General features: G+C 37.9%; 1 protein-coding gene across 4 annotated transcripts in view; it reads left to right on the forward strand.

The window, feature by feature from the left end:
• Prkg2 (protein kinase cGMP-dependent 2) overlaps window positions 1-19,715 on the forward strand; it is a 118,901-nt gene that overhangs the window by 8,872 nt on the left and 90,314 nt on the right. For 2 of the 4 annotated variants that reach the window (XM_003477674.4, XM_063247202.1), the window contains exon 2: window positions 336-797. In XM_003477674.4, the coding sequence (XP_003477722.2) occupies window positions 349-797 (449 nt within the window). In that variant the 5' untranslated portion in view covers window positions 336-348. Of the gene's footprint in view, window positions 1-335; window positions 798-4,568; window positions 4,641-4,666; window positions 5,218-19,715 lie in introns of those variants that run through there. The other 2 variants (XM_063247203.1, XM_063247204.1) reach the window with 2 other exon arrangements.

The raw sequence follows: 19,715 nt of genomic DNA on the forward strand, positions 1-19,715 counted from the left end.
TGACATCCAAATCAAAGTCTTGTTGTGATGCTTTTGACAGCTGTCCAGAGAGAATGACCAAAGGCAACAGCAGGTAACCCAGGCAAAGCATTTAGGTGCCAAACTTGTACAAAGGAAAGGGAAAGCAAGAACCCAAATGCGAATTTCTTCTCTTGGAAGGATAAAGGAAATCAGAACAGTGGATTTCCTTCTGATAGCTTGAGGGAATTGTTTGTTCATCAAATGATGATGATGGCTTTGCTTCTATCTATGAAGCAGATTAGAACAAGAGGGAACATGGGGGCTGTAGGAAAATGAAATACCTTTGTTAATCTCAATTCTCTGCCATTTCTCAGGTCCCAGGGCAACATGGGAAATGGTTCAGTGAAACCTAAACATTCCAAGCATCCAGATGGCCACATCGGGAACCTCAGCGCTGATGCCCTGCGAAACAGGGTGACAGAGCTGGAGAGAGAACTGAGGAGGAAGGATGCTGAGATCCAGGAGCGAGAGTACCATCTGAAGGAGCTGCGGGAACAGCTATCAAAGCAGACTGTGGCCATTGCTGAGCTCACAGAGGAGCTCCAGAGCAAGTGCATCCAGCTAAACAAGCTGCAGGATGTGGTGCATATGCAGGGAGAAAGCTCACTCCAGCTTTCTCCGGAGAAGGTGCCTCGGAAGACTTCAGGATTGGTCCCTCTCCATAATAGGAGGGGAGCAAAGGCAGGGGTGTCTGCTGAGCCAACAACCCGAACCTATGACCTCAACAAGCCCCCTGAGTTTTCTTTTGAGAAAGCCAGAGTCAGAAAGGACTCCAGGTAAGCAGTTCTCCAACGTTCCCAACTCAAATGGCCTTATTTGAAAAACTAGAATGGTATGTTCTTAGGAAGATCCTGAATGCCAATATAAACTTCCAGATTTGGACACAGAGAAGTCTCCCAAAGACATTTGTTTTGCAAAAGTATTTCACATTAAGCAGACATTTTCTTTAAAGCAGGAATTGCACTTTCTCTGGATTTTGAGATACATGGCAATCGTATTTATAGGTAGAGAGCTAGATACAACCAAGGGACTAAGTTTACTGATAGTCATTTCCATGATCTGGAACTCCTAGAAGAGTGATTGAATTAGTTTTAGGGTGGGTACACTTTTTCTTTCTAGTAGAATAAACATAAAAGTGTACCCAAACTTCAATGAAATATAACTGCATAAAGTGAAAACCCATCGTAGCAGTTAATCTGCATTCATCACCAGCAAGAAATCTGCTGGAGGCTCAGAGGAAATTGACTTCATTCATTCTCTTCATGGTTTCTATTGAACAGGATTCTTCTGGCTACTGTGATAGATACTTAAAATAAATACACACAGGGGCTTTCTCATTCTAGACATAGACAGTGATTGCAGAAACAAATAAAAATTTGTAATTATTAACTGGGGTAAGTGATACAATGGAAAATGTCTGGGGAGCGGTTAAGAAGGAGGTAGTAAGACCAGGACGTCATGAAAGTCTGGCTGAGGAGGTGATCTTTAGTTGAGATCTGAAAGGCACAAAGGAGAAAAGGGCATTTCGGGCAGAGGAACAACTAAAAGCTAGAATTGATTTTAAGGAATAGACTTATTTCTCTTAAAAATGTTTTAAAATTTACAGGTAATAATTATGCATATTTACAGGCAGTGTGATGTCCAACACAATATACACAGCCTATACTGCTGAAATCAGTGTGAATAGCATTTCCATCTTCCTATCATTTCTTTATGCTTGGAGCAAATATTGGAATTTTAAAAGAACATACAATATGCGAGTGTCTGTATATGTGTACATTTCTTTTGTGACTAGGGTTTGTTTTTCCCCATATAAAGACAGATTATAAATATAGTTAGGGCCCCTTTTCACATTATTTTTTAGTAAGTACTTATTAATTGAAATGAGATGTTTTGTCTGATAATGTCTTGATTGATCTTGGATCTTTGTGGCAAAATACGGGACCTATGAAGTTAAATCAAATTTTAATTTATTCACAAGTATATTATAATTTGAGACACAAGTATATTATAACTTGAGATAAAACATCCAATTTACACAACTAAAAATGATTAATTTTGACAACACAACTACAAAGAGAGGTTTAACTCTTTGGTTTTTGACAGTAGTTGGCACACGGTGAATGATCAGTAAGTACTTGTTAAGGAAACTAGTCATACTGAAATATTAATCATACTATTCTGTGGATGAAAGAAATCTGATTAATATTACACTTCAGAAGTGAAGTGTTTTATTTAGTCAAACATTTTATTTTCAATTGGTTAAAAAGGTCTTATCTATTTCTTTTAAAAAATAATATGTATTTATTTGTAATAGCATGAATTCACACATTTATATTTGGTTTTTAAAAATTCAGTATCATCCCAGTGTTCTTTTTTGGTATATCAGAACATATAATAGGATTATATATTATACATTTTATTACTATATATATATATATATACATACATATTATATATATATAAGTATAAATATTTGCCTCTCAAAATTGTTTTCAAATAGCACTGTGCTTTCATGTACAGGCAATTCATTTTCGTTGACTCTCTCCTTACATATGCTACCAGATTTCTCTTCTTAAACCAAGATTATGTTCATTTGCTGTGCTCGAAGACTTAGGCTCACCTTGAGAAAAAGGTGCTATTCTCCTGGTGCTGAATACTCTGAGATATTCATATTCCTTTGAATTTCTTTATGAGCTCTGTTTTAACCAGGCAAAAAAATCAGTAGTGCTGCACAGTCATTTTCTGAGCCAGCAACACTCATTTTTTTTTGTCTGTAGTTCGTGGGGATACAGGAAAGATCTCATATCTCCTGAACCAGAATCAGTGATTATTCTCATCTTAAAGATAGGCCTCTCATCTTACAGATAGGCCAAGTGAATAAAACAGTGCATGCTGAGGCGGGGACAAAGAAAAGTACTAACTGATTTCTTAATGATTAGTCTTAAAGACACAAACTAGATCATTCAAGTTTTGATAATTATCCTTGGTTTTCACAGAGCCTTATGGCTCTCTACAAATGAAATAGAACATGGAATCATTCTTTTCTCATCGACTAGTTTGTGCCTCAATGTCCCTTATAAAAATATAAATATATCTCTCCTTAGGTCTGGGAAACAACTGGTTAAACACAATTTAACTTCATCAATTTGGAGACTTAGATTTTCAGCGTTTCAAAAGTGCTCAACATTAACAATTCATCTTTCATTTCCAAACAGTTTTAGTTTTGGAGAAAAACCAGAAGTAACCTTTGGATATTTTTGTATTTTTTTTTGTGCAACTGATAAAACTGTAGGTAAGAAACAATTTTCTAGAAGTTAGAGAAGATAGAATGGTCCTTCCCGGATAAAATGACAGTGTCCACTATCTATTGGTTTGACGATTTTTCTAACAGTGCTTGTGGAATGTTAATAAAGTTAAGGTTCCTTAGTCAATATGGATCCTCTGTTTATTCTGAGGATCTCATAATTTACTTGCTCAACTGTTAAAAGTTTCCTGGATGGATTTAAAAGAAAATTTGTTCCTATATGTATCAAGGAAAGTTTGTCCTCCTAATTCAAAGCTATTGAATGGTTTTTCCATATTTTTGTTAAAAAGAATGTCTCTGAATGTCTATATCACGGTGATCAAGAAACTGAGGGGACATGTCCTGCACTGCTGTAACCAGCAGAACTAGGGAGATGGAAACACTGATGGGAACCAGAGGAAAGAACAATTTGAGGGGATAATAGAGATGAAATTTGAGGACTCTGTTTCAATAATTCATGAGAGAATAAAACTCCTGATGTTCCAGTCTAATTTTCTGAGTCCTCTGTACTCAGAGTTATTGTGAATAGTCAGTGAGTCACCTCTCCTCCAAGGTAGCTCCAGTTCTTATCATTGTCCTGTTCTCACTAGGTGTAGTTTTAGGATCTGAAGGAGTAACACAATTAATCGAACTTCCATGCTTTATCTGCAGAAACTTACATAAATGGCACTGGGGAATTCTGGAAATTTGCTTGAAAAATTCCATGGTCTCTTTTAAAGATCAGGTTCTAAATTAATGCAGGGCTGTCCAGTGAAACTTTCTGCAGTGACAAAAGTATTCTATAATTTGTGCTGTCCAATATATGTAGCCAGTAGCCAGATGTGTCATTAGCACTCAGAATGCAGCTAGTGTCACTGCACAACTGGATTTTCAATTTTAATAAATTAAGAAATTAAATACTCACATGTCATTGTGTTTCATACTGTTCTTCTGGATTATACAGTCTAACTGCTATTGCATGAGCTGAGAATTATGACTTAGTGGAGTTTGGGAATACTTTATGAGTAAAAGAAGACCAGCATCAAATTTTGAATAAAGTAACAACAAAAAAATGAGAATGTGCCTGTTAGATTCAGATGAACATAGAGTAGAATTGCAGTGAGGTTGCTCTGAACCTGTGTAGCCCTTTGTGGTGACTTGGCTTTGTGCCAGTGGAGCATTTTAGATCTTCAAAGGCAGACAACTATGTGGGCACATAGCCCATTTCTATTACAGGCACTTGGCTCTGTTGAAGTATTTATTATAAATCACATGATGAGTCGGAGCACCGTAGTCTATCAAGCATTCTGACCTCTGATCTGAAATTAATATGGTGAGCATTAAAAGATATTGGAGCTAGAACCTTAGACTTTGTTCTGTGCTACCCTCCTTCCTGGAGAGGCCTGACAGTGGGTTCAGGAACGTGAATGGAGCCAGCAGGGAAGGTGGAGAGTGAAAACTGGCCTCCAAGACTCCTGGCTGAGATGACTTCTTCTCACCAGGCCTGCTCCAGTGTCCTCAAATCTACCCACAGGCATGAGAGGCCTCCAGGCAGACCAGTTTAGGCAGCACCTGCCTGAGGAGGTTGTGACCCCTTGATTGGGAGTTAGGTTGGTGGTGCTTCCGTTCTTTCTTGCGGAGCTGAGCGACCCTGCCAGTGCATTTGTGGTTATGAAGAGCTGCAGTCTCACAACCCAGGACTGTAAGAAGAGAACACAGAGAATGGATTTGATCCACATGACAGCCAAAACTACGGTGTATATGGGCCATAACATATGGGATCTTTGATGAGTGTGGTGCATCTCAACGCTGAAGCCTAGATATCAGATGCAAAAGAATGAAGGGAAGAGCTCAGATAACATTTCTGTCTCAGACCTGCCGTGAGCACCAATACAGCCTTGCAGTCAGAGGTCAGCTCTTTTACTGAAATTAAGTTTCCTGTTTATAGAGACATTGCTTAGCAAACTTTAGCACTGGCAGAGCAAAATTACCAGCTCATGTTCATCGTCTGGTAAGCACAGGCAAATTAATCAGAGACATCTGGCAAGTAGCTGGTATGCCTGCCTTTCTCTAAGAATGTTTAAACTATCATTTGAAACTATTGTTCTTTCATGAAAAGGGAAGATAAAACAAAGACGGGGCACCATCTGACTTCAGAAGCTGCCTCCAGTTTTAGGAAGGACAATTAATTTTATTTGTCACTCCCACTCCAGGAGCAGGATAGGTAAAAGTGGAAAATGTTAATGAGTCATGCATTTAAAGAAGATGTGGAAAAAGAGGGAGGAAGAGTGTGTTGTTATTATTTGTGCTTCCTTTGTAAAGCAGTACTGGGCCATTGAATGTGTATTAGAGAGATATGTTTCCTTTATTGAATAGGAAAGTTTCTATGGAAAAACTAATATATATGGCTAATTTCCTATGAGCTACCACCCTGAGTGCATCACAAATAGAGAACCAAGTAATTCTCACAACAAACCTGTCTTATCACTCGCCTGTTACATATGAGAATACAGAGGCATAGTGAATTATGTAACTTGTTTAAGGTTCGTTAGCCTTTAATTTTGGAACCATGATTTAAAACCAGAACACCTGCTATAAGGGGTCCATTTTAACCACATCTAGAGATGATTCTTCCATGATGAAAATTAGAACTTCTTGCATTTCCACTGGAAAACCTTGCAAAAATTAAATATGTAATTACAAATAGTTTTTCAGTACTATGATTAGAAACAGCTCTCTGGTACTGTTATTTTCTCCTGAAAATGTTGCTTTCTGAAAGTGCTGCTCTGGTACCAGTGTTCAGGAGAAGGGGATTTTGCTGTGGGAGTGAGATCTCTTTTTCTATGAAGATATTTACATGTTGTTCTTTGAGAGTCTCCATACTTCATTTTGATAGAGATGAATAAAGGTTTTAGGGAGTACACCTACAGACTCTTTCTTTTTTATTTTAGGAGATTTAGAAGAATAAATATGATATGAAATTTCAAAACAAGGTAATAGGAAATTAACAGTAGTTATTATGTTGCATATTTCTCTCTTCAAAAGAGTCGCCCAGGTTACCAGATATAGGCATGCAAAATTGACCACGCCATACAAGCACTAACTGTCCCTTTTAATGAACTAATAGGATTAGTAGTGCAGTTATTTTAGATTTTGCCCATTTCCTTCTTTTCTTCCTCCCCCCATCGCAGTTGTTATTTCCTTTTGAGCGGTTTCTCTCTTTTGCAACATCTATTGTACCATTTGTATCTTATTTACTCTTTCAGTTTCTTACACTAGGGAAGCAACAGGATGCTTACACATGCAAGTCTGATTTATTTTACTCATGAGTATGGTCTCTTGCATCCACTTACCTATAGACTCTCTCATCAGTTGGTATCATATGTATATAAATATTGTTTCTTTAATGTGACTCTTTAAAAAAACAAATCAGTGAAGCTCTCTCTATAAGACATGGGAGAAGACAAAAAGTCCAATTGTGTGGTGGTCTAATAGCTGGAAGCTTTGGGTGAAGGCAACTACATGATCTTGGTATCTAGTGAAAGTTGTCAATATGTTTGAAAATAAAAGGTTATTATAGTAATAATTGTATGTAGATACCAAGGTCAGAACTGGGTACTGAGGGATGGGACAAGAAAGGGAAGTTTTTAGCTACCTATTAAGTGTTGGCTGTTTTCCATACATTAGCTCATGGGAGCTTTGGACTTGCCTAAAGGTGGGTGTTACTTTTCCATGTAATCAACAGTGGTGAGGTTAAAACTCAGGCATTTATTACTTTGTTTAATGTTGTAGGTAGCTGATGGTTCATTAGCCCAGGTTTTTGGTTGGCCCAAGTATCAAGCAAGGATTGTTTGCCACAGTGCGCAGTGTGAACGGTCCCCCAGACTGTGCCACCAGGCTTGGGTTTTGGCAGAGCTAGAGCCAGGTGATGGTGCTGATAAGTTTCAAAGAAAGGGAAAGGTAAAAAAGTGTGGGGGACTTTAAGCAGTGGTTGGAATCAGGGAAGCTTCAGCAGCCTCAGAGAGTGTTGACAAGTGGCAGCTCAATTCTTTCCCCTGTTCAGTCTTCTTTCCTGAAGTCAGAAGCCTGGTAGCTGTGAACCTGTGGCACACAGACAGTGTGGTTACCCTTGAAAAGGTTCACTGTGCCTGCCCTAAACTCTGCTCACCGAGCCTCCCCGTCTCTGGCCTCTCTCAACTTTCAAATGATCTGCTTTATTTGTATCTGTCCTTGCTTCCTCTGCCATCACTCTCAAAATCTGCAGCCAGTTAGCTGCTAGGCATGAAGAAAAGTTTACTGCAGCTTTAGGAAATACTCAGTGTTGGTGATTATTTTAAGTCAGAGGCACAGTGCTCATTGTAATAAACAGAAAGGTGACCTCAAGGATACTACCCTAGTTTAAGCTGACATTCCAGAGAGGGCATTCTATGTCATCTTTCTTTTACTGTTTTTTTTTTTTGTTTGTTTGTTTGTTTGGTTTTTTTTTTTTTTGGTGTATATGTAGTACTGAGTATTGAACCCAGAGCTTTTACATTGCTTTTTATTTTTATTTTTGTATTCTGAGACAAGGTCATTGTAAGACACTAAGTTGCCCAAACTGGGCTCGACCTGGTGATCCTCCTGCCTCAACCTGCTAGTGTTGTGCCATTTTTACTCTACACAAACCTTAGTGATTTTTGACCCCGTAACTGTAGCTGGCAGCTATAATACTCAAGCTCCCCTTCATCCCTTCAGACTAACACATTCAAGTCAATTAGTATTTACTGAATACTGCACCAGTGAATCTCATTCTCTAATCTTGTTTTCTTTCAGTGTTGCTTCTTCTTTTTTTTATTTCTGTCTCCTCACTAATTTTTCCAGACACCTTCATTGTTTGTCTCCTAATCTCTCATTGTCAGTATCTGACTACTCGGTAGCCACCAGCACCAGTTCTGACTATATGTCACAGGCCATGCACACTGTGCTGTGATCTGTATGTAATAATCATGCTTTTTTTCTATTGACTAAGTGCTATTATCTGAGGTTTGGCAAGTCTAAGTGGCCCTTGGTTCTCATAGTTTCTGAAGCTCATATAACCTTACCTAAATGTTAAGGTAGCTGTCACTTAATCTGGAATACTTGTTTTATTTTGCTTGCTGACTTCTTCATTTATAGACGTATGTATATAAGCTTGCAATTGAACTGTGCTGGCTTTGAACCACTGTCCTGAAGCCTGGGCAGAAGCTTCTACTCTTCCTTCTTCCCTTGTCCCAGGCTATTCCAGGCACTACCCTTTCCTTGCCCAGGAAAGACTATAGTAGAAGTGGTACCCTGAGAGGACAGTGACCTTCTTCTCACCGGTCGTAGCCTCCTCATGTGCACCTCAGGGCTTGCCTTCTTTTGTAAATCTGAGCAGCTCAGCTCCTGTCCTTTGCTTTCTTTATTTGATGATATTGGAGACTGAACTTGGGTGAGCCACTGAACTACCTCTCCAAACTCTTTTTTATTGAGATATGGTCCCTAAGTTTTCCCAGGCTGGCCTTGAATTTGAGCTTGTGATCTTCCTGCCTCAGACTATAGAGTAGCTGAGATGACAGGTGTGCACTATTATACCCAGATTTTTTCTAAAGCTTAAAATGTCATGCATTCTCCTGAAGGAAAGAAGATTTGAATGTAAGAGTAGATTTTCGGGTTTTAGACTCTTGGGAAATACTTTCTTTGTAAAAGATGCATTGCTTACATTTATCCTTTAAGTAAAATGGTTGCTTTTTATTAAGTTTCACTTTAAAAGAATTTGTCTTTGAAGTATTTATCAGTGGCAGATTTTTTCAGTGCATTCCCGTGTGACAGATTTTTGTTTGTTTTTGATATGATGGGCTATTTTATATCTAATGTATGCATTAAAGGGAAAGTGGTAAGTGCTCCCCATGCCCATTTAATCATTCCTGGCTTTTTTTTTTTTGTTTGTTATACCAGGTCAGTTTCACTATTTGAAAGTTCTTCATAACAGCAACTCTAAGAAACTGAGTGTGTTAGTTTTCTACAGCTTCACAATAAGTTGATACATAATCAGTTTCTTAAGCTGTGCATCTTTGCTCTTTCAGAGTATGTATTGGTGAGGAGTCTGGCAGTACCTTACTTAGGTCATCTGCTCATACCTCCCAAGAGATCAGTCAAAGTTGAACTAGCCCTTTTTAGGGCTTTCCCAGGAAAGAAGTCCTGTTTCAAACTCTTTGATGGTTGGCAGGATTCCGTTCCTTTTGGTTGTAGGACTGGGGTCCTCATTCTCTTGCAGGCAATCAACTGGGGACTGTTCCTTCCCACAGGCTTCTCATCACAGGGCAACTTACTTTTTAAAGGCCATGTGGAAAGCTTCTTTATAAGACAAAGTCTTAGAACATACCTGGGTGTCCCTGCCATCAATGTTATATTTTGTTGATGAGAAGCAAGTCACAAGTTCTGCAAGGGAAAATGATTATAGGAGAATATGAAAGCAGGGTTAGAATTACAGGATCACCTTGGGATCTAGTACACTGCATCTCTAAGATGAAGTACCTGGTTAAGAATGGTGGCCATGTGTCTTTCTATGCGAAGCCACATTTAAAAATCCAGTCTTGGGGGCTGGGGATTTAGCTTAGTGGCATAAGCGCCTGCCTTGTAAGCAGGCAGTCGTGAGTTTGATCCCTGGTAAAAACGAAGAAGACATAAACAAACAAACAAACAAAAAAAAAAAACAAAGAAACAACCCAGTCTGTGGTCATGGTAATGTTATTCTCCATAGCCAAAAGATGAAAACCATCCAGTGCTCATTGGTAGATGAAGAGATAACTAAAATTCAGAATTCCAGAATGTACATACAGTGGGACATTATCCAGCTTTTAAAAAAAGTCATTGTGACCCATACTGCAGCATACATGAGCCTTAAAGACATTATGCTATGTTGAAATAAACCAAGCACAAAACCGACAATATTGAACAATTTTACTTGTACGTGATACCTACAGCCATCACATGCATAGAGACATACAGTACATGAGAAGTTGCCAGGGCAGGACGAATGGAGGGAATGTGCGAGTGTATAATAGGCATGGAGCTGGGAAGATGAGAAAAGTTCTGGAGGTGGATGGTAGTGATGGTTAACAAACAGTGGGCACATGGTGGGAGCTTCCAGATTGCAAATTAAAATAGCTAAAATGGCACATTTTATGTCATGTATACTTTATCACAATTTAAGAAAACGTCCAGAGTCCCAGGGTTGACTTGACAGTGTGTTCCTAGGTACCTGGCAATGTTTCTGGTTCCAGATAAGATATTAGGAAGATAAGAGCAAAGATTTATTATATCTCAAAGGAGGACAAGCTATGTCAACATAACAAACAATGAATTATTGTTAATTATCATTCATTATCTAATACTAATTAGTGATGAATTTCTTGATGAATAATCAGTGCAGGTATAGTCACAGTACAGGGCTATGGAAATAGGAAGGTATGACTTGAAACTCGTATCTTCATGTTAACAGCTGTCATTTTTAACCCTAAATATACTTTATAATCACCCAGAAAATATTAAAAGCTCCTGATGCCTGCATCTAGCTTGCAAGAATTCTGGTTAATTTAGTTTGAGGTAAGAAGCCAGGCATTTGGATCTATAGGCCCACCCCTAATCATCATAACACAGAAGCACCATGGAGGAGCATGCTCTTACAGAAGCAGGACTCCCTGCAATTGAGTCTCCCAATATTCAGTCTGGTGACTCAAGAGCAAAACTAATTGTAGACCTTTTGGGGAACTATTTGCTTTTTATACCTAATTACTATACCCCACAATGATGCTTAGGCATATAGCTCAGTGTAGCAGACTAAATTCCGTGTAAGTTTTAGTTGTTTTCAACATTTCTTTTTTTTTTATTTAAAGAAAGACTAAACAAAACAGTAAATGGGTAGATATAATACATACTTTCAAAGAAAAAGAAGTAAACAGTAATATATCACTAGTTGATGTTTACATATTGTTCTCTTACAAATACTTGTACAAGATACAAAAATGGAGCATATAAGTGGGAATTCAAACAGTGAGATTGCAAATAGTTTTGTTCAACGATCCAACAAAAACTTAGAAATATGGTTGTCTATCCTATACAATTAAAAATATATGCAGTTATCCATATTTTCATTTATATGGAGATTAAACAAACCAAAGCAGGCTAAAACCACTCTGGACAAAGAATAATAGTATTGCTGGATTACATATCATGACACTCCAGCGTCAGCACTGGGTACTGCAGTTAGTGTCTTTCTCCCTTCAAAGTATCTGTTCATTTCATCATATGTCATAAGATCAGTTCTTGTAAACTGCTCATAGGTTCTACACATGCATGAGTCTTAACATGTATTTCTATCCTTTCTATATTAGAGAGGGAAATGAAACAAAGTAGGATAGAACAGAACATATTCCTATAGGTGCATACAATGAAAAAGACATGTAAAACTGCTGTACAAGGAGTACCATGGTTACTGTGTTGTCTCTTGTTATCTTCAACAGATTTGGCTATATCATCAGATATAATATAATTGAATACATCAGTATATAACAATATTGACAGAAACACAACTTTGTAATAGTGTTAAACTGCAAAAAACAGGTAGCAATCAAAGCCAGAATGGGTATCACAGTGAAACTTGTCATTTTCAGTATAGTTGTCTATACTCTCAGACTTCATACTATCAGTTATAGCAGTTTTAAATAAAATCTGTTGATAACAAACAGCAATCAAGCAAACCAGATTTAACTAAGATCAGTCACAATATAACAGTATAAGTTATACAGGGCTCCAGATTAAGTTAATAGGAAATTAAAGATGATTACTGTGCTATATCCTGTCATTTTTGGGATGGCTGTCTGTGCCCTCAGATCTAGTGCAAGTAGACAAACTGGGACAGAATAAGTTCTATCTATGCCGAGTGGTGTAAGTAATATGGGTTTTGATTCCTGATACACTATTAATAGTATCTTCTGCTGTCTCTTTTAAGACTATTCCTCCCTTATCCTCCCTTTAAATGCAAGGAATACTGTGCATTTTTGGGTCTCACCAACACCCTCAGTTTTAAATTGGGGGAACAACCTGCTACTTACTTAAGTGGTTCTGAACCTTCTCCCTCCTGGACTTGATCTCTAGTTGTATTCTTTTTCCTATTAAAGCCTGTCTTTCCCACCTATCCTCAATTACTAGTCTAGTGGCCCCTATTACTCTCTGGTTCCGTGTCACATAGAGCATTGCTTTCTCATATTTGATTTTTGGTCCATAAACCCTTCTTCAGGTTAATTATATTTCCTATAAAGAGCATCTCTGTGGACCCTACCTCCTGATCTACTCTGCCTGTGTTCCTTTTTTCTTTTCTTTTTTTTTTTTAGTGTATCAAGGCCATCTATAATAGAGATTATAGCCAATCTTCTCTGCTTCATTTCTGTTGTGCCCTTTTTTTGTCATTAGTTATCTGTTTGTCGTCTTCATTTCCCTTTCTGCTCCATTCATTGAGGCCTCTCTGCCACTGTTCCTGGAATACTGGTGCTTTTCTCTTTCTTTAAAATGCCCTGCAGTATTCTCTGTAGAGTTAGGTTGGTGGTCGCGAATTCCCCCAGTTCCTCTTTGTCTTGGAAGCATCTTGTTTCTCCATTAATTTCAAGAGATAGTTTTTCAGGGTACATCAGTCTAGGCTGGAGGTTATTTTCTTTCAGGTTATTTTCTTTCTTTTGGGACACTTCACTCCACGCTCGTCTCTATTTGATGGTTTGTATCGAGAAGTCTGCCATAATTGTGATGGGCTTTCCCTTGTAAGTAATCTGTTTCTTGTCTCTGGAAGCTTTTGAAATTCTGTTTTTATATTGGATTTCTGAGATCTTGATTATTATATGCCTGGGTGTAGATCTGTTTTCTTTGTAGATGGCTGGCATTCTGTATGCCTCATACATCTGAATATCATTTCCTTTTCCTATGTTTGGGAAGTTTTCGTTAATTATTTCTGTGAATAGACTTTGTAGTTCCTTTGTTTGTTCCCTTGCTTCTTCATTCACATTCTTTATTCTTAAGTTGTAGATCCTTTTGTCATCTTCTATCCTTTGTATTGTTACTGCTTGTTTTCTTGTTATTGTTAAGAAATTTTTCCTTTCATGATCCCACATTGCAAATCTGTCCTCCAGTTTGGATTATCTATCCTTAGTTTCCTTCAAGAAGTTCTGCCAGCTTTCAATGGAGTTTTTAATTTCCTGATAATTTCTTTGAACCTGCTTCATGTACTCTATGTTTTCTTTACATTCTTTATCAAACAGTTCTCCCCTTTTCTTGTGTTCCTCCATTCTTCCATCTGTGTCTTCTTGAGAGGTTCTTAGCATTTCTTTTATTAATCTTCTTATATCTTGCTTTACTTGGTTAAATATTTCACTTTTGAACTCGTCTGTGAGGTCCTGAAGATATCTCTTTATGTCCACTGATGCCGTGCCTGATATCGTATATTTGCTGTCCTCAGTCTCCTTTGTATTTACCTTTCCTGGATCAATGTTCTCAGGGTTGGGGGCTGGGGACTTTTTCTTATTGCTTCCTCTTCTCATATTTTTTGTTCCTTCCATACATGTGTATATAGGAGACCCCAGTTTCTTTCTTTCTTTTTCTTTTTTTTTTTTTTTGTCTTTTTCCTTTTTATCGGTACCAGGGATCGAACTCATGACTGCCTGCTTGCAAGGCAGGCTCTTATGCCGCTGAACTAAATCCCCAGCCCTTCCCAGTTTCTTTCTTTGTTGGTTGTGATTCTTCTTCTGAAGCATTCTGGCTAGATGGTCCTGTCTGCTGCAGGGTGCTACTGAGATACAAACAGGGGCAGCATATGCTGGCCCCTCCTTCCAAGTCAGTCAACCTGCGATGCCTTCACTGCTAAGTGTATGCATACGGCATAGGGAATTGGTTTGGGATAACCTATTGGGTCTCAGCCAAGGGTGTGACTCAAGCCAAGCGCTCCCCACCAATCCCGTTAGAGACAGGAGCAACTGACTGAACTCACTGCTGCTCCTTGTTCTTGCCAGTCTTCCTGGTCCCAGAATGTCATCTGCTGGAGCCTCTTTTTCTGTGGAATGATTTTACTCCCGTCACTCCTTGCCGTTCGATGCAGGTTCCCGCCTCCTTAGCTTTCTGTTTGGCTCACTGATCCCCAACCTCAGTGGACTGCGTTTCCAGTGGTTTGAAGTGGCAGGATTTCAGGCAGCTCCATAAGTTGCCACAGTGCAAGCATGAATACTACAGTGGGGGTACCAAGCCTTTAGCTGTTCCCAATAGTAGCACTGGAACTGTATGTTTGATTGGTTCTTCCCATCTTAGATTCTTTCTGGATCGAGAATTTTCATCTCCCTGTGTTTGGGACTCCCCACACTGTGAGGTTTTGGAATCTAAGTTGACTATCTCAGGGAGCCTCTGTAGCCTGCTGTTATCTATCTGCCATCTTTACCAGAACGTGTTTCCAACATTTCATTGTTGATCTCTATTCTTTGATTCTCAGGGGAATGGGATCATCTGAAAAATCTTAAAAGGGCAAGAAATCTTTGTTGTGGGTAGGAAGGAACAGCAAATATGATTAAATTACTCCCGTGCTTGATTATATGGGCAGTAGGTAAGACAGTTGACAAGAGAAAGCCATGATTATAGCTGATTACCCATGGACTATTTTCCTTGCTACTTTCCTAGTTAATAAACCTGTGCTTTTATTAGATATTTTTATTGGTTTATTTCTCAAAGAATTTTTATTTTAAAGGACAGGAAGTAAAGAGGTGTTTATCATATTATTTGTGTCTTATTGAGTGGTTGACATTTTTCACTCTTACTCTTGTTCCTGTACCCATTCTGTGTAAACAAAGAGAAAGAATGTGAATGTCCTTCAGCTTTCTCAAGTTTGAGTTCCTAGTATGTGGCAAGTATGGTGCTTGATGTTAGATAATAAGTGCATGAAGATAGTAAGTCTCACCTTTGAAGATAAGAGTTACTTTGGAGAAATTAAAGTTTATTTTAGTCTTGATATTCTAGGCCTTATATATACAAACAAGGAAGAAGCATACTTTGCCTGTAGGAATCAGGAAAACCACTGTAAAGGAGAAAATGTTTTCTGGGTTTTGAGAGATGAATAGGCTTCAGGCAGACAAAATGGGTTGGTATATTTGGAGGCATCAGGTAGTTCAGAGGGCCTGGTGGTACCTGAGCACAGATAAAAGGAGGTCTTAATTATTGAGATTTTACACCTGTTCTAACATATCTGTTACATACCTCTAACATACACCTGTTTTAACTTGCTGACTTATAGTAAAAGCTAACTCTGATGTAGCCTAACTTTATGTGTTGTTCTTAGTGCTTTCTGTTGTTAACTAACTTAATTCTCATTGGAAACTCTGTGGACTGTATGTCCTACTGATGAGAAAACTTAGACATTGGACATTAGACATTGACTTGTCCAAGGTTTCATAATTAATGGTACAATTTGGAATCAAATTTTTCTGTGCCAGCTCCAGACTGTGTGCCCTTAATAAATATGCCTTACCAAGTGCTATTTGTATATATTGTATAGCCAAGCTTTGAAATGTCATACAGGTAAAGTTGTTACAGACCTGATACTTGTAAGAATTCGTTGGCAGACTTGAAAGAAGGCAGAGGCTTCTGGTCCCTGATGTTCCTCAGAAGCTTTTGCAAAAAAGCTTGGAAGATAGTGTGAATTGATGTAGCAAAAACAGTGATAACAGATTGGGACTTTCCTGTGGATAATCAGCATGGGTGGGGAAAAGAAGCCAGCCCAACTCCCATGCATATGCAGGCTGCCATTGGGACTCTCCCACAGGTAACCAGTGAAGATGAGGAGAAGAAGCAGCCAGCCTCGCTGCTACAAGCCTGGCTGCCACCATCACCTTCAGGAACCTGTAGAAAGTGCAGGCTGGAAGAACCAGCCAGCCATTCTTTGGAGAAGCCATGAGTATCTGGAGAAGCTGTCCTGCAACCCACCACCTCCCCAGGAAACTGGGTTAGGAAAAATCCAGATGCCTGACCCATCCCTTTACACTGTGGATGTATAGCCAATGAAGGAAGCTCCTGAGACCCCACAAACCACTCATCTAGAAGAACCCAGGAAAATGTGAAGACAAAGGAGCAAAAGTCAATCTCTGGTCATCAGGCCAAATAGAACAAGTCCAGAAGACATGATCATGGAAGAAAGTGGAAGTCTCACACCTGAAATTTCTGGGATGATGGCAACTGAAGTAAAGAAAATGCTTCATGAGGCTATAAAAGAAATCAGATCAGAAATAATATCTCAGGTAAAAAAAGAAATGACAAACGTAATAAAAGAGTTCCTGAGCATATCCAAAGAAGATGTAGACAAAAAAGAGGATTATAAAAGAATGAAGCAAACCTTGAATGAACAATATAGAGAAGAATTGGAATGCATGAAACAAACTCAAAGAGATATCCAGGAAATTAAAAACTCCATTGAAAGCTGGCAAAACTTTATGAAAGAAACTGAAGATAGACTTTCACACTTTGAAAACAAGATGGCAGCTATTGATCATGAAAAGAAAGATCTCTGAAAAATGTAAGGAAACCAAGAAATAACAATTCAGTGACTGCAAGACAACACAAAAAAATAATTTAAGAGTGATAGGTGTCAGCAAAAAAAAGCAAGAGTCAACACAAATGACATAATGAGACTCTTACAAAAGTAATAGCAGAAAACTTCCCAAGCATAGAAAAAGGATGTGACACACAGATAAATGAGGCAATACAACTCGAACTAGCCATAACTAAAATAAATCTATATCTAGCCAATAATAATCAAGATCTCAAAAATTCAGCATAAGAACAGAATATAAAGGCTGTTAGAGAAAATAAATGGATCACCTATAAAGAAAACCCCATCAGAATCATAATAGACTTCTTAAAACAAACCATCAAGTCAAGGAGAGCTGGGAGTGAAGTATTTCAAGTCCTAAAAGAAAACAACTTCCAACCCAGATTGATGTACCCTGCAAAACTGTCTTTCAGAATTAATGGAGAAATAAGATACTTCCATGCCAAAGAACAACTGAAGGAATTCATGACCAAACCAATCCTACAAAGAGTTCTAAAGGATATTCTAGAGAGATAAAAATGACCCAGGAACAGCAGTAGCATGGAATCATCAAGTGGGACAGAAAATTGAATGGAGGGGAAAAGTAGGGAACCAACAGCAGGAGAAAAGTATGGTAGAGATGAACCAGTGCATGCTGGCCATCTCCATTAATGTGAATGGCCTCAGTTCACTAGTAAAAAGAAACACAGGCAGAGTGATCAAGAAACAAGATCCATCAATATGGGGCATACAAGAAACACATTAATTCATAAGGAAATTCATAGACTGAAAGTTAAAGGAGTGAAAACTGCATGTGACAGGGAACCAGAAAAAAGCAGGGGTAACTTACCCATCAACCACAGAATGGATAAGAAAGATAAGGAAAAAAAAATAAAGAAAGGTAAGGCATTTTTATGTAATGGAAATCTACTCAGCTATAAAGAAAGATAATCCCAAGGCACTTGTAGGTAAATGGATGTAGCATGTGATCATGCTCTTGGGTGAAATAGACTCCATAGGTAAACATCATGTTGTCTTTCTAGTACAAAGAACTGAAGGAGTTAGTGAGATCCAAAATGTACAATAGATATTGTGAAAGTGAACAGAGAGGAAATGTCTAAAAGGGTAAGGTAGTAGCCATTGATAATTCTCTATTATCTTGTTTTATTTTGTTTTGGTTGGTTTTATTCTGTTTTTTTTTTTTTTTTTTTTTTTTTTTTTGGTTTGATTCTATTTTGTCTGATGGCATGGGGAGTTATTTCAATGATAACAAATATGGTAGCCATTGTTGATTTCCTATTATCTTGTTTTGAACTCCAGTATTGCTTTCATTATTTTATTTTTGTTGGTTTTATTCTGTTCTATTTTGTTTGATTTTATTAAGTCTGAGGATGTGAGCATCTGTTTTGAAGATAATAAGAAGCATTATGGTAGCCATTGTTGATTTCTTACTATCTTATTTTGAAGTCCTATATTACTTTCAGTGTTTTGTTTTGATTGGCTTTATTGTTTTTTTTTTTTTTTTTGGTTTTATTATCATAAAAAAAATACACAACAGTGAGAACAGAGGCCTTTAAAACACATGAGCCAGGAGGACAAGGGCCCAGTCCAAGAATTTTGACAAGTGACACTTCATGAAGCAGTTTAGAGGAGGGTAATTTATTGCCTTAAGGAATGTTGACTGTGCAAATGGGGAGTTTAAAAGGATTACAAGAGGATTATTGTTAGTGCCTCAGGTGGATGTGAGTGTGACATCTACTCCTGTGGAGGAAGTTGAAACTTGAGTACAGGGTCCTGGGAGTGTCCTTATTGCTCTGTGGGTTTTAGAACTTTTCTCCTCCCTCTACCCTCAGAAAAATAGGTAATTACTATTTCCATCGCCAAATAGTATTATTAGCACTTATTTACTGGCACATTATTAGATTAATGTCCATAATATTTCTGTGAAACATGTATGCTTATCCTACCCTTATCACAGATGAGACGTCAGATTCAGAAAGGTTCTGTAACCTGTCCGACATTGTGACGCTATGAACTACCAGAGCTAAAAGTTGAAGTTAGGTTGTTTTGATTCCCAAGATGCACACATTTAAAAAAATAATTATTTTTCTTGAAGTGTAAAAGTAATAAAGTGAGTACATCCACGCAGTCGCCAAACATTACCAGAAATAGAGAATTACTAGAGCCTCAGAGGCCTCTTTTACCAGTCTCTATTTTTGCATATTTTAAATGATATTTTAAAGAAATTATACACTGTACTCTCCAGACTCTGGCTGTGGTTTGTGTAGTGAGATTCATTTGTGTTACTGTATGTAGCAGTGATTTATTTTCTTTGTTATATAGTGTTTATTATATGACTAGTGAGAATTTACCAGTTTTTTTTATTGTTAGGCGTCTGATTGCTTCTGTTATTTGGTAATTATCAGCAATTCTGCCATGAACATTTTTTCTCATCTTTTGTTGCATATGCATATGATACTTATAAACCTAGAAGTGAAATAGATGGATTGTTTATTATTTCTCAGTTCAAATTATGGATGCCCTAACAATTTCCCAAAGTGGTTCAATGGAAATATACTGCAGCAGAAATTTCTGTGTGTTAACTTCTATTTTCTCCACAGCATTTACCACTGGGAGTCTTTTTCATTATAGCCACCTGGGTAAGTGTATAGTGGTATCTTGTTGTGCCTTTACTTTGTTTTATTTGAATAATTAACACAGGTGAGCACTTTTCAATGTATTTTTCATCATTTTATTTTTTCCCTGACAGTTCTGATACAATTGTTGTCATACATCAGG

The sequence above is a fragment of the Cavia porcellus genome, unplaced genomic scaffold (genome assembly GCF_034190915.1).
Source record: "Cavia porcellus strain 051 isolate PalLab524CR breed Dunkin Hartley unplaced genomic scaffold, mCavPor4.1 scaffold_4, whole genome shotgun sequence".
In the NCBI taxonomy this organism is placed as follows: Eukaryota; Metazoa; Chordata; class Mammalia; order Rodentia; family Caviidae; genus Cavia; species Cavia porcellus.